At 68.3% G+C, this 13,590-nt stretch overlaps 1 protein-coding gene across 1 annotated transcript; it reads left to right on the plus strand.

The window, feature by feature from the left end:
* The first annotated feature begins 123 nt into the window (after positions 1-123).
* Positions 124-13,168, plus strand: LOC128789721 (antigen WC1.1-like). The gene is made up of 17 exons (XM_053945887.1): positions 124-359; positions 2,283-2,603; positions 2,692-3,012; positions 3,076-3,378; positions 3,452-3,766; positions 3,882-5,318; positions 5,482-5,577; positions 5,791-5,874; positions 6,109-6,249; positions 6,434-6,547; positions 7,052-7,327; positions 9,503-9,823; positions 10,296-10,457; positions 10,561-10,986; positions 11,102-12,538; positions 12,702-12,797; positions 13,011-13,168. Exons 1-17 carry the CDS (start codon positions 173-175, stop codon positions 13,166-13,168), a joined length of 6,195 nt encoding a protein of 2,064 aa, XP_053801862.1. The 5' UTR covers positions 124-172.
* Positions 13,169-13,590: the final 422 nt, after the last annotated feature.

The following is a 13,590-nucleotide window of genomic DNA, read 5'->3' on the forward strand; positions in this document are numbered from 1 at the left end:
CCCGATCTTCAGGGCGGGCTGCAGAGCCCGGAGCGCGTCCAGATCCTGCAGCAGGGCCTGGCTGAAGCCGTCCGTGCTCAGCCTGGGCGTGCAGGAGGCAGGAGAAGAGGAGAAGGTGCTGGAGCTTGTGGGGAGGGAGGGAGGGAGGGAGGGAGGTGCAGACGCAGCCGCGATGCCGGTGCGGCCCTGCCTGTCCCGCAGGCTCCGCTGCCCGGCTCGGGAATGCCGGGCATGGGAGGGGCCGTGGCAGGGCCCTCATTCACCCGAGGCTCCGCAGCGGGCAGGCGGGATGCCGGAGCTGCTGGCGGAGCTGCAGGACGCCGTGGGCTCCCAGCTGGGTGTCACTCAGGCCCAGGCAGGTGAGACGGGGCCCCTGCAGCAGCCGCGCAGCCAGGGCTGGGCAGGAGACGCCCGACAGGCGGCAGCTGCCCAGCCTGTGGGAGCGAGGGAAACAGGGAAGGAGGGCTTTGGCCTCTGCCCGCTCAGCTGCTCCAGGTGGGAAGGGCGGAGCAGTGGCTGAGGTCCTCGCAGCAGCAGGGGCTGGTGCGGCGGCAATAGCGCAGCCCAAAGAGAGCCCTCGGGACAGACCGGCAGAGCCCAGCGAGGGCCCCCAGGGGTATCCGTGGACTCGGAGAGCTCCTGTCCCCTGTGGCCGGGGCAGCTGGCAGCCATCCAGCCAGGCAGGCACCCGCTGCCCTCCTGTTGTGACCCCCACCGACCCGGCCCGCTGTGGGCTCCGTGCGGTGCGTGCGTGTGTGAGCGGAGCAGCCCCGGACAGTGCCCGGTGCCGCAGTGCCCGGCAGCGCGGGGGGATGGGGCAGGGCAGCTCCTCCCGCCGCCGCACAGCGAGGGACCGGGACGTTCTGCCCGCGGGGAATTGCTGCGGTGCCGCTGGCTGGGGAGCAGCTGCAGTTCCAGCTGCTGCGTCTGCTCCGCGGGGGAGCGCGGGACGGGAGTCCGGGAAGTGGCCATCGTTTGCCTAAGGAAGGGCCGGGGAAAGCGTGATCCCGGCCAGGTGAGGGACGCTGAGAGTGACTGCGGGATACGGGGATCAGGAGGAAGAGAGACTTGTGTTTGGATTTTTGTGTGCTTGCAAAGTGTGGGGCTCAAAGCCCTTTTCCATTTCCTGGGACAGTCCTGGGAGGAACCAGTTGGGGTTGTTTCTGTATTGCTGCGGTAGCAGCACGAGGGTTTACGGGGGGAGAGAAATGCGACTGTGCCTTGGGAAAGCTGGGCTGAAAGGGGTGAGGAAAGGTGAGGTCTGGATGTCGGAGCGGGTGTTCCGGGAAGCTCCGGGGCCAGCGGGAGTCCAAGGAGAGGCGGAGCTGGAAGGGGCGTCGGTGTCAGCAGTGCAAGTGGATGCGTGCGTTGGGAATGTGGTGCCAGAGCGTGCGGTGGAGGGAGAGAGCGGGCAGTTTGCTGCGGAGCGCGGCTGCCGAGCTGCAGGGGGACGGAGCGGCGGGGCAGGGGCGGCGGAGCTGCAGCGTTATCGGCGGCAGCACAGGTGTCGGGAGGCGCGTGCGGTCGCCGGCGAGGCCGGGAGCCGCCGGGGGGTAACCGCCTCCTTCCTGCGCTGGCGGCGAGGCGAGCGCGGGGCCGCAGCTGCGGCGGCAGCGCCATGTGCCAGCGCCGCCGCGAGGGACCGGGGAGCTGGCACCTGGCAGCCCCGCGCGGAGCCGGGGGCTGCTGGCACCCCCCGCGGGGGCTCCGAGCCGCCGGGAGGGGAGCGCCCCGAGGATGGGGGCTTTGAGCTTTGCAGGTGCCCGAGCTAGATGTGGTCCCGTGGACGCTTTTGCAAGGATGTGGGCTGAAGGCTGTCATCGCCATCAGGATGGCTCTTGTCGGGCTCCAGCAGCAGCGTTGGTGGCACGGGGGATAGAGGAAGGGCCCCCGCAGGGCAGGTGCTGTGGGGGGGCTGTCTCCCCCCGGAGACATCCGGGTGGCAGCCCACTGTGGCGAGGTGTGTGACGCCAGAAGCGCAGGCGAGGCTCATATTTGGGCACGGAGCAGGTTATTGGAGGCCGCGGCCCCTCAGCCGGGAGATGAGGCGCCTGATAAAGGCTGCCCTGGTGCTGCTGCCTGCATTGGCTCGGGCGCAGGTGTGCGAGAGCTGCCCCGGCTGCGCTGGGTCGGGGCCGGTGGCCATGGGGCCGGTGGCCATGGGGCCGGTGGCGGCGCTGGGGCTGCTGGTGTGCGTGCGGCTGTGTGCGGGTGAGTGGCGGGCGGGCGGGAGCGGGGCCCGCGGCGGTGGCGGGCCCGGCTCAGCAGCCTCCGTGCCGCAGGCTCCGGGGAGCTGCGTCTGGTGGGCGGCGGCGGGCGCTGTGCCGGGCGCGTGGAGGTGAAGCACGGCGGTGAGTGGGGCTCCGTGTGCGTCTACGACTCCGACTGGGAAGCTTTTTGGGCCGTGGTGGTGTGCCGGCAGCTGGGCTGTGGCCGGGTGGCCAGGGCGTCCCCGTACGCCCCGTTCGGGCAGGGCAGTGGGCGGATCTGGCTGCAGCCCTTCTTCTGCCGAGGCGTCGAGAATACGCTGGAGGAGTGTCCCCACTTCGGATGGGGACGGCACTTCTGCGGCCACCATTGGGACGTGGGGGTGACCTGCGCAGGTGAGGGGACACGCTGGCTGTGCTGGGCCAGCCACCTTGTGCTGGTGCACCGTGGGCAGGTCTGAGGTGAGGCGGTGTCCCTGTGCAGATGCCGTGGAGCTGAGGCTGGCGGGCGGCAGCAGTGCCTGTGCCGGGAGGGTGGAGGTGAAGCTGAAGGGACAGTGGGGCTCGGTGTCAGACGACAGCTGGGACATAAAGGACGCCGAGGTGGTTTGCCAGCATGTGGGCTGTGGCTCGGCTTCCGGTGCCTACTACGCCCGTGACACCTTCGGTTTAGAGGGCTGGTTCGTCAGCCTGGTCCGGGTGGACTGCACTGGGAACGAGGCCACACTCTGGGACTGCACCATCCGTGGCTGGGGACCCTATAACAGCAGCTTCCATTATTGGGACACTGCCGTTGCCTGCCAAGGTAGGAGCTGGGCTTGGGGGGGACGGGGCACTTCCTGCACATCCCTTGACACTGGTCCTGCAGGATTCTCCCGGCTAGTCGGAGGTGATGGAGCCTGTGCCGGGCGTCTGGAGGTGCGTCAGGGCCGGGCCTGGGTCGGTGTCTGTGAGGATCAGGTGGACATGAAGGCGGCCCAGGTGGTGTGCAGGGAGCTGGGCTGCGGTGAGGCGCTCGCCATCCCTGGCCGTGCTGGATTTGGGAGAGGATCAGGATCATTCTTGGACAGGGGCTTCCAGTGCAATGGCAGCGAGCCCCTCCTCAGTGCCTGTGCCCGGCGTCCGGCCCACAGGCAGGGCTGCACCGGCCCTGCCAGCGTCACCTGCTCGTGTAAGTGCTGGGGACACCGGGGGCTGTTGGGGTGCCTGCGCCATGGCCCCCCTCAACGCCCTTCCTGCCACAGCCTACACGGGCTTCCGGCTGGGCAACAGCAGCTCGGGATGCTCCGGGCGAGTGGAGGTGGCGGTGCGGGGCACGTGGGGATCCGTCTGCGCCAGCGAGTGGGACCTGGCCGACGCGCACGTCCTGTGCCGCCAGCTGGGCTGCGGCCGCGCCTTCAGCGTGCCCCCGGGAGGCTCCTTCGGCAGCGGGGAGGGGCCGCTGCGGCCGGACGCCTTCGGCTGCAGCGGGAGCGAGCGGCACCCGGGCGAGTGCCCCGTGGCCGTGCTGGGGAAGCCGCCCTGTGCGCCGGGAAACGCCGCCGCCGTCAACTGCTCAGGTGTGCGAGGCGGCTCTGTGAGGAGCCTGAAGGGCTGCTGGGCCCCTCCCTAAAACTGGGAGCAGGGGGTGTAGGGATATTTTGGGATGACGGGCTGAGTCCGACCATTTCATAGGCAGTGTGGAGTCCCTGCGGCTGGTGGAAGGTGAGACCCGGTGCGATGGGTTTCTGGAGATGGCCGTAAGCACCGGGGCGTGGCACCGTGTACCAGGAGAGGTTTCGCCCGTACGGAATTTCAGCAAAGTGTGCTGGGAGCTGGGCTGTGGAGGACTGGACAGGACTGATGCTGTCCATGGTCAGATCTACCTGTTGGATGTCAACACGACGGAGAGGCCCATGACAGAACGGGTGATTCCAACCATCATGGACACAACCCCCAATGTGACCACTGGGACAATTGGCGATGATAATTTTGGGTATGAAAGGGAATTTGTCACGACTGCAGCAGCTGACATCCCTCATGGGAGCTACACTGTGTGCTCAGGTGGGTGTTGCGAGAGGGGCCGGAGGTGGCGGTGCCCCAGGCAGCCACCCCAGCCCATGCCTTCCGTGCCCACAGGCAGCCGGCAGGTGAGGCTGGTGGGGAGCTCTGGGCGCTGTGCCGGGCGCGTGGAGGTCTATTCCGGTGGCAGCTGGAGCTCCGTGTGCCAGGAAGGCTGGGACCTGCAGGACGCCGCCGTTGTCTGCCGGCAGCTGGGCTGTGGCAGGGCACTGGATGCGCCGAGCTCGGCACGCTCGGGCGCCGTCCCAGGGCCGCTGTGGCCGTACATCCCCGACTGCTCCGGGTCCGAGGAGTCTCTCTGGGAATGCGGGCGCACGGAACGGCGCCAGTGCGGGCGCGGCGGCGGGGCAGGGGCCGTCTGCTCAGGTCAGTGCCGGGCACCCCCAGATCAGGGCCCAGCAGAGGCCCCGGGGGGTTCCTGGCCGTGCCGTGACCCCCCTGCACCCCTTGCAGAGCAGCTCTCCGTGCGGCTGGCAGGAGGCCACGGGCGCTGCCGGGGCTACCTGGAGGTGTCCTACAACGGCACCTGGGGCCGCGTGTGCGCCAGCGGCACCAGCAGCGGCACCGCCGCCGCCGTCTGCCGCCAGCTGGGCTGTGGGGACCAGGGCTCGCTCTCACCTGTCCCCTCCCAGCAGCCATCCCTTGCGTGGCTGGCCTGGGTGGGCTGTGAGGACGGGGCCCGCTCGCTCTGGGGGTGCCCCTCGGCCCCCTGGCACCTGCAGAGCTGTGGCACCGACGGGTACGCACAAGTGGAGTGTGAGGAGGACAGTGATGGCACCTCTGATGGACACAGCGCCCCATATCCAGAGGGTGCCACCAGCACAGGTAGCTCTGCCCGTGCCTGCATCCCCCACAGCGGGCTGGCTGGGATCCCCCTCCCCTCAGTGCCTGCCCGTGTCCCCACAGGTGTCCCCAGCAGAACGCCCTCAGCAGTGGCCCTGGGGACTGTGCCTGTGCCCACTGTGCTGTGCGTGGTGCTGGGGATGCTGCTGTGCCTGTCCCTGGGTGCCCTGGCCCTGCTGCTGTGCCGTGCCCGTGCCCGACGCCGAGGTGGGTGCCGGTGGGCGCCGGTGGGCGCCGGTGGGTGGGGACAGATGCGCTTTGGGGGTCCAGGGGCTCCTGTCCTGTGGAACAGCTCAGAAGTTGGCCAGGGGTGATCCTGGTGCCACCCACAGGGCCCAGGGCCCCAGGTAAGTGCTGCATCTCCTTCCAGGCCCTGGCAAAGCTGCAGATGCCACCTCCATCGCTGTCTACGAGGAGCTGGATTACAAAGCCATGCCAGAGTACCAGGAGGTGCCCACTCCCCCAGGTGGGTGCCCCTTTTGTGTCCCGGCTGTGTCCAGAGTGAAGGCTCTGCCTGACAGCCCCACGGCAGCTTGAGGTCCTGGTGGCCCTGCTGCGGCTCCTGGCCATGGGCTGTGGGTGTCCCTCGGTGCCACAACAGCCCTGCTCTGTAGGGTGAGGTTCTGTCACCTGCGGTGCCACTTGAGGCCAGCCCCAAGTCCCTGTTTGTCCCCTGCAGGTTCCCTGTCGGAGGGATGGGTGAAGAAGCTGCCGTATTACACCGGGGACAGCGTGGAGGGGAGTGACTCTGAGGCAGCGCCAGGTAGGGCCACAGGGCCCGAAGCCAGCAGGGAGAGCTGGGGAGAGGGGACACACCCGGGCTGGGGTGGGCTCTGAGGGGACAATTGCCCCCTTGTTAGTGCAGCGAAACATCGCCTTTCCCTGTGGGACCACAGGGCCTCCAGCAGGTGCCCAGTGGAAAGGCTGGAGGAGATGGCACAGCCAGAGCCCGGCCAGGGACACTGGTCACTGCCATGGCCCCCTCTGCTTTTCCCAGATCCCCCTGCCCAGCCCGAGCAAGGAAGCCCGGATGGCTACGACGATGCCCTGGATGTGCCACAGGAGGCCCCTGCTCCCAGCACGGGGGACATCTCTGAGGGAGTGGCACGGCAGAAGTGGATCTGTGTCCTCCCCACAGGTAAGAGGGCTCACAGCTGCCCTGTCCCCTCTGCAGAGCCACTCCATGGCAGGGTTTGGCTCTGGGGGCAGGCAGGGCCCCAGCAGCAGATCCATGGGTGCCGTGGTCAGATCCCAGGCGGGGTCTGTCAGGGGGGACATGGAGCTGCCTGCCCCCTCAGACACCTTTTCCTGCTGTCCCCAAGGTGGGATCTCGTCCCCTCCAAGTTCCCCAGGAGCCACCAAGGACCCCACGGATCAGCCCCCTGGGCACATGGACTATGATGATGTGGGCTGCAGCGCCCTGGGGACACTGCCGTGAGGATGTCCTGGCCATGCCACAGCCCTGGGGACACGTGTGTGGCAGTGTGGTGGGGCCCTGCCCATGGAAGTCAGCCCTCGCTGTCCAGCACTGCAGGAAAGCAGCTCCTGTGTAGGGATTTTCTTTGATTTCAGTGTGAATTTCCCTTTTTTCCTATTAAAATCCAAACTGGTCAGAGACTCACTCCCAGGCCTGCGACCTCATTTCTGGGGCTTGCCCTTCTGTCCTGGGTCCATCAGACATTCCTTAGGAACAAGGGGGCAGGAAGTGGAACAACAGACACATCCCTGAGAATGGTGGGCTGAGGGGGAAGAGCACAGGAGGATTGCTGGGATTGTCTGCAGGGCCTTTATTTATCAGTGCCAAATGCACAGAACTGTTACCAGCAAGAGCGAGGGGAAAAGGGAGAGGGCAGGAGGCGGAGCCCAGCCCGCAGATGCAGCAGGATCTCCTCCCTGTGCCCCGCGGGTGGGGCAGGCTCAGCCCCACTCTCAGCACTGAGGGCTGGGCTGGGAATGGCTCTGGTTGTTGGAAGGACTTGTCCTAAAGGAGGGGAGGTCTCCTGAAGGAGGGGAGCGCCTTCCTGCCCCCCTGCAGCACCCCGCGGTGGCAGGGCAGCCGGGCCATGGCCCCTGCCTGCGGCACGTCGTGCTCCAGGAGGTTCCCGATCTTCAGGGCGGGCTGCAGAGCCCGGAGCGCGTCCAGATCCTGCAGCAGGGCCTGGCTGAAGCCGTCCGTGCTCAGCCTGGGCGTGCAGGAGGCAGGAGAAGAGGAGAAGGTGCTGGAGCTTGTGGGGAGGGAGGGAGGGAGGGAGGGAGGTGCAGACGCAGCCGCGATGCCGGTGCGGCCCTGCCTGTCCCGCAGGCTCCGCTGCCCGGCTCGGGAATGCCGGGCATGGGAGGGGCCGTGGCAGGGCCCTCATTCACCCGAGGCTCCGCAGCGGGCAGGCGGGATGCCGGAGCTGCTGGCGGAGCTGCAGGACGCCGTGGGCTCCCAGCTGGGTGTCACTCAGGCCCAGGCAGGTGAGACGGGGCCCCTGCAGCAGCCGCGCAGCCAGGGCTGGGCAGGAGGCGCCCGACAGGCGGCAGCTGCCCAGCCTGTGGGAGCGAGGGAAACAGGGAAGGAGGGCTTTGGCCTCTGCCCGCTCAGCTGCTCCAGGTGGGAAGGGCGGAGCAGTGGCTGAGGTCCTCGCAGCAGCAGGGGCTGGTGCGGCGGCAATAGCGCAGCCCAAAGAGAGCCCTCGGGACAGACCGGCAGAGCCCAGCGAGGGCCCCCAGGGGTATCCGTGGACTCGGAGAGCTCCTGTCCCCTGTGGCCGGGGCAGCTGGCAGCCATCCAGCCAGGCAGGCACCCGCTGCCCTCCTGTTGTGACCCCCACCGACCCGGCCCGCTGTGGGCTCCGTGCGGTGCGTGCGTGTGTGAGCGGAGCAGCCCCGGACAGTGCCCGGTGCCGCAGTGCCCGGCAGCGCGGGGGGATGGGGCAGGGCAGCTCCTCCCGCCGCCGCACAGCGAGGGACCGGGACGTTCTGCCCGCGGGGAATTGCTGCGGTGCCGCTGGCTGGGGAGCAGCTGCAGTTCCAGCTGCTGCGTCTGCTCCGCGGGGGAGCGCGGGACGGGAGTCCGGGAAGTGGCCATCGTTTGCCTAAGGAAGGGCCGGGGAAAGCGTGATCCCGGCCAGGTGAGGGACGCTGAGAGTGACTGCGGGATACGGGGATCAGGAGGAAGAGAGACTTGTGTTTGGATTTTTGTGTGCTTGCAAAGTGTGGGGCTCAAAGCCCTTTTCCATTTCCTGGGACAGTCCTGGGAGGAACCAGTTGGGGTTGTTTCTGTATTGCTGCGGTAGCAGCACGAGGGTTTACGGGGGGAGAGAAATGCGACTGTGCCTTGGGAAAGCTGGGCTGAAAGGGGTGAGGAAAGGTGAGGTCTGGATGTCGGAGCGGGTGTTCCGGGAAGCTCCGGGGCCAGCGGGAGTCCAAGGAGAGGCGGAGCTGGAAGGGGCGTCGGTGTCAGCAGTGCAAGTGGATGCGTGCGTTGGGAATGTGGTGCCAGAGAGTGCGGTGGAGGGAGAGAGCGGGCAGTTTGCTGCGGAGCGCGGCTGCCGAGCTGCAGGGGGACGGAGCGGCGGGGCAGGGGCGGCGGAGCCGCGGCGTTATCAGCGGCAGCGCAGGTGTCGGGAGGCGCGTGCGGTCGCCGGCGACGCCGGGAGCCGCCGGGGGGTAACCGCCTCCTTCCTGCGCTGGCGGCGAGGCGAGCGCGGGGCCGCAGCTGCGGCGGCAGCGCCATGTGCCAGCGCCGCCGCGAGGGACCGGGGAGCTGGCACCTGGCAGCCCCGCGCGGAGCCGGGGGCTGCTGGCACCCCCCGCGGGGGCTCCGAGCCGCCGGGAGGGGAGCGCCCCGAGGATGGGGGCTTTGAGCTTTGCAGGTGCCCGAGCTAGATGTGGTCCCGTGGACGCTTTTGCAAGGATGTGGGCTGAAGGCTGTCATCGCCATCAGGATGGCTCTTGTCGGGCTCCAGCAGCAGCGTTGGAGGCCCGGGGGATGGAAGGGGGATAGAAGGGCCCCCGCAGGGCAGGTGCTGTGGGGGGGCTGTCTCCCCCCGGAGACATCCGGGTGGCAGCCCACTGTGGCGAGGTGTGTGACGCCAGAAGCGCAGGCGAGGCTCATATTTGGGCACGGAGCAGGTTATTGGAGGCCGCGGCCCCTCAGCCGGGAGATGAGGCGCCTGATAAAGGCTGCCCTGGTGCTGCTGCCTGCATTGGCTCGGGCGCAGGTGTGCGAGAGCTGCCCCGGCTGCGCTGGGTCGGGGCCGGTGGCCATGGGGCCGGTGGCCATGGGGCCGGTGGCGGCGCTGGGGCTGCTGGTGTGCGTGCGGCTGTGTGCGGGTGAGTGGCGGGCGGGCGGGAGCGGGGCCCGCGGCGGTGGCGGGCCCGGCTCAGCAGCCTCCGTGCCGCAGGCTCCGGGGAGCTGCGTCTGGTGGGCGGCGGCGGGCGCTGTGCCGGGCGCGTGGAGGTGAAGCACGGCGGTGAGTGGGGCTCCGTGTGCGTCTTCGACTACGACTGGGAAGCTCTCTGGGCCGTGGTGGTGTGCCGGCAGCTGGGCTGTGGCCGGGTGGCCAGCTCGTCCCCGTACGCCCCGTTCGGGCAGGGCAGTGGGCGGATCTGGCTGCAGCCCTTCTTCTGCCGAGGCTCCGAGGATACGCTGGAGGAGTGTCGGCACTTCGGATGGGGACGGCACTTCTGCGGCCACGAGCGGGACGTGGGGGTGACCTGCACAGGTGAGGGGACACGCTGGCTGTGCTGGGCCAGCCACCTTGTGCTGGTGCACCGTGGGCAGGTCTGAGGTGAGGCGGTGTCCCTGTGCAGATGCCGTGGAGCTGAGGCTGGCGGGCGGCAGCAGTGCCTGTGCCGGGAGGGTGGAGGTGAAGCTGAAGGGACAGTGGGGCTCGGTGTCAGACGACAGCTGGGACATAAAGGACGCCGAGGTGGTTTGCCAGCATGTGGGCTGTGGCTCGGCTTCCGGTGCCTACTACGCCCGTGACACCTTCGGTTTAGAGGGCTGGTTCGTCAGCCTGGTCCGGGTGGACTGCACTGGGAACGAGGCCACACTCTGGGACTGCACCATCCGTGGCTGGGGACCCTATAACAGCAGCTTCCATTATTGGGACACTGCCGTTGCCTGCCAAGGTAGGAGCTGGGCTTGGGGGGGACGGGGCACTTCCTGCACATCCCTTGACACTGGTCCTGCAGGATTCTCCCGGCTAGTCGGAGGTGATGGAGCCTGTGCCGGGCGTCTGGAGGTGCGTCAGGGCCGAGCCTGGGTCGGTGTCTGTGAGGATCAGGTGGACATGAAGGCGGCCCAGGTGGTGTGCAGGGAGCTGGGCTGCGGTGAGGCACTCACCATCCCTGGCCGTGCTGGATTTGGGAGAGGATCAGGATCATTCTTGGACAGGGGCTTCCAGTGCAATGGCAGCGAGCCCCTTCTCAGTGCCTGTGCCTGGCGTCCGGCCCACAGGCAGGGCTGCACCGGCCCTGCCAGCGTCACCTGCTCGTGTAAGTGCTGGGGACACCGGGGGCTGTTGGGGTGCCTGCGCCATGGCCCCCCTCAACGCCCTTCCTGCCACAGCCTACACGGGCTTCCGGCTGGGCAACAGCAGCTCGGGATGCTCCGGGCGAGTGGAGGTGGCGGTGCGGGGCACGTGGGGATCCGTCTGCGCCAGCGAGTGGGACCTGGCCGACGCGCACGTCCTGTGCCGCCAGCTGGGCTGCGGCCGCGCCTTCAGCGTGCCCCCGGGAGGCTCCTTCGGCAGCGGGGAGGGGCCGCTGCGGCCGGACGCCTTCGGCTGCAGCGGGAGCGAGCGGCACCCGGGCGAGTGCCCCGTGGCCGTGCTGGGGAAGCCGCCCTGTGCGCCGGGAAACGCCGCCGCCGTCAACTGCTCAGGTGTGCGAGGCGGCTCTGTGAGGAGCCTGAAGGGCTGCTGGGCCCTTCCATAAAACTGGGAGGAGGGGGTGTCGGGATATTTTGGGATGACGGGCTGAGTTCGACCATTTCATAGGCAGTGTCGAGTCCCTGCGGCTGGTGGAAGGTGAGACCCGGTGCGATGGGTTTCTGGAGATGGCCGTAAGCACCGGGGCGTGGCACCGTGTACCAGGAGAGGTTTCGCCCGTACGGAATTTCAGCAAAGTGTGCTGGGAGCTGGGCTGTGGAGGACTGGACAGGACTGATGCTGTCCATGGTCAGATCTACCTGTTGGATGTCAACACGACGGAGAGGCCCATGACAGAAAGGGTGATTCCAACCATCATGGACACAACCCCCAATGTGACCACTGGGACAATTGGCGATGCTAATTTTGGGTATGAAAGGGAATTTGTCACGACTGCACCAGCTGACATCCCTCATGGGAGCTACACTGTGTGCTCAGGTGGGTGTTGCGAGAGGGGCCGGAGGTGGCGGTGCCCCAGGCAGCCACCCCAGCCCATGCCTTCCGTGCCCACAGGCAGCCGGCAGGTGAGGCTGGTGGGGAGCTCTGGGCGCTGTGCCGGGCGCGTGGAGGTCTATTCCGGTGGCAGCTGGAGCTCCGTGTGCCAGGAAGGCTGGGACCTGCAGGACGCCGCCGTTGTCTGCCGGCAGCTGGGCTGTGGCAGGGCACTGGATGCGCCGAGCTCGGCACGCTCGGGCGCCGTCCCAGGGCCGCTGTGGCCGTACATCCCCGACTGCTCCGGGTCCGAGGAGTCTCTCTGGGAATGCGGGCGCACGGAACGGCGCCAGTGCGGGCGCGGCGGCGGGGCAGGGGCCGTCTGCTCAGGTCAGTGCCGGGCACCCCCAGATCAGGGCCCAGCAGAGGCCCCGGGGGGTTCCTGGCCGTGCCGTGACCCCCCTGCACCCCTTGCAGAGCAGCTCTCCGTGCGGCTGGCAGGAGGCCACGGGCGCTGCCGGGGCTACCTGGAGGTGTCCTACAACGGCACCTGGGGCCGCGTGTGCGCCAGCGGCACCAGCAGCGGCACCGCCGCCGCCGTCTGCCGCCAGCTGGGCTGTGGGGACCAGGGCTCGCTCTCACCTGTCCCCTCCCAGCAGCCATCCCTTGCGTGGCTGGCCTGGGTGGGCTGTGAGGACGGGGCCCGCTCGCTCTGGGGGTGCCCCTCGGCCCCCTGGCACCTGCAGAGCTGTGGCACCGACGGGTACGCACAAGTGGAGTGTGAGGAGGACAGTGATGGCACCTCTGATGGACACAGCGCCCCATATCCAGAGGGTGCCACCAGCACAGGTAGCTCTGCCCGTGCCTGCATCCCCCACAGCGGGCTGGCTGGGATCCCCCTCCCCTCAGTGCCTGCCCGTGTCCCCACAGGTGTCCCCAGCAGAACGCCCTCAGCAGTGGCCCTGGGGACTGTGCCTGTGCCCACTGTGCTGTGCGTGGTGCTGGGGATGCTGCTGTGCCTGTCCCTGGGTGCCCTGGCCCTGCTGCTGTGCCGTGCCCGTGCCCGACGCCGAGGTGGGTGCCGGTGGGTGCCGGTGGGTGCTGGTGGGTGGGGACAGATGCGCTTTGGGGGTCCAGGGGCTCCTGTCCTGTGGAACAGCTCAGAACTTGGCCAGGGGTGATCCCGGTGCCACCCACAGGGCCCAGGGCCCCAGGTAAGTGCTGCATCACATTCCAGGCCCTGGCAAAGCTGCAGATGCCACCTCCGATGCTATTTACGAGGAGCTGGATTACAAAGCCATGCCAGAGTACCAGGAGGTGCCCACTCCCCCAGGTGGGTGCCCCTTTTGTGTCCCGGCTGTGTCCAGAGTGAAGGCTCTGCCTGACAGCCCCACGGCAGCTTGAGGTCCTGGTGGCCCTGCTGCGGCTCCTGGCCATGGGCTGTGGGTGTCCCTCGGTGCCACAACAGCCCTGCTCTGTAGGGTGAGGTTCTGTCACCTGCGGTGCCACTTGAGGCCAGCCCCAAGTCCCTGTTTGTCCCCTGCAGGTTCCCTGTCGGAGGGATGGGTGAAGAAGCTGCCGTATTACACCGGGGACAGCGTGGAGGGGAGTGACACCATGGCAGCACCAGGTAGGGCCACAGGGCCTGAAGCCAGCAGGGAGAGCTGGGGAGAGGGGACACACCCGGGCTGGGGTGGGCTCTGAGGGGACAATTGCCCCCTTGTTAGTGCAGCGAAACATCGCCTTTCCCTGTGGGACCACAGGGCCTCCAGCAGGTGCCCAGTGGAAAGGCTGGAGGGGATGGCACAGCCAGAGCCCGGCCAGGGACACTGGTCACTGCCATGGCCCCCTCTGCTTTTCCCAGATCCCCCTGCCCAGCCCGAGCAAGGAAGCCCGGATGGCTACGACGATGCCCTGGATGTGCCACAGGAGGCCCCTGCTCCCAGCACGGGGGACATCTCTGAGGGAGTGGCACGGCAGAAGTGGATCTGTGTCCTCCCCACAGGTAAGAGGGCTCACAGCTGCCCTGTTCCCTCTGCAGAGCCACTCCATGGCAGGGTTTGGCTCTGGGGGCAGGCAGGGCCCCAGCAGCAGATCCATGGGTGCTGTGGTCAGATCCCAGGCGG

This window comes from Vidua chalybeata, chromosome 6 (assembly GCF_026979565.1).
Source record: "Vidua chalybeata isolate OUT-0048 chromosome 6, bVidCha1 merged haplotype, whole genome shotgun sequence".
Classification (NCBI taxonomy): Eukaryota; Metazoa; Chordata; class Aves; order Passeriformes; family Viduidae; genus Vidua; species Vidua chalybeata.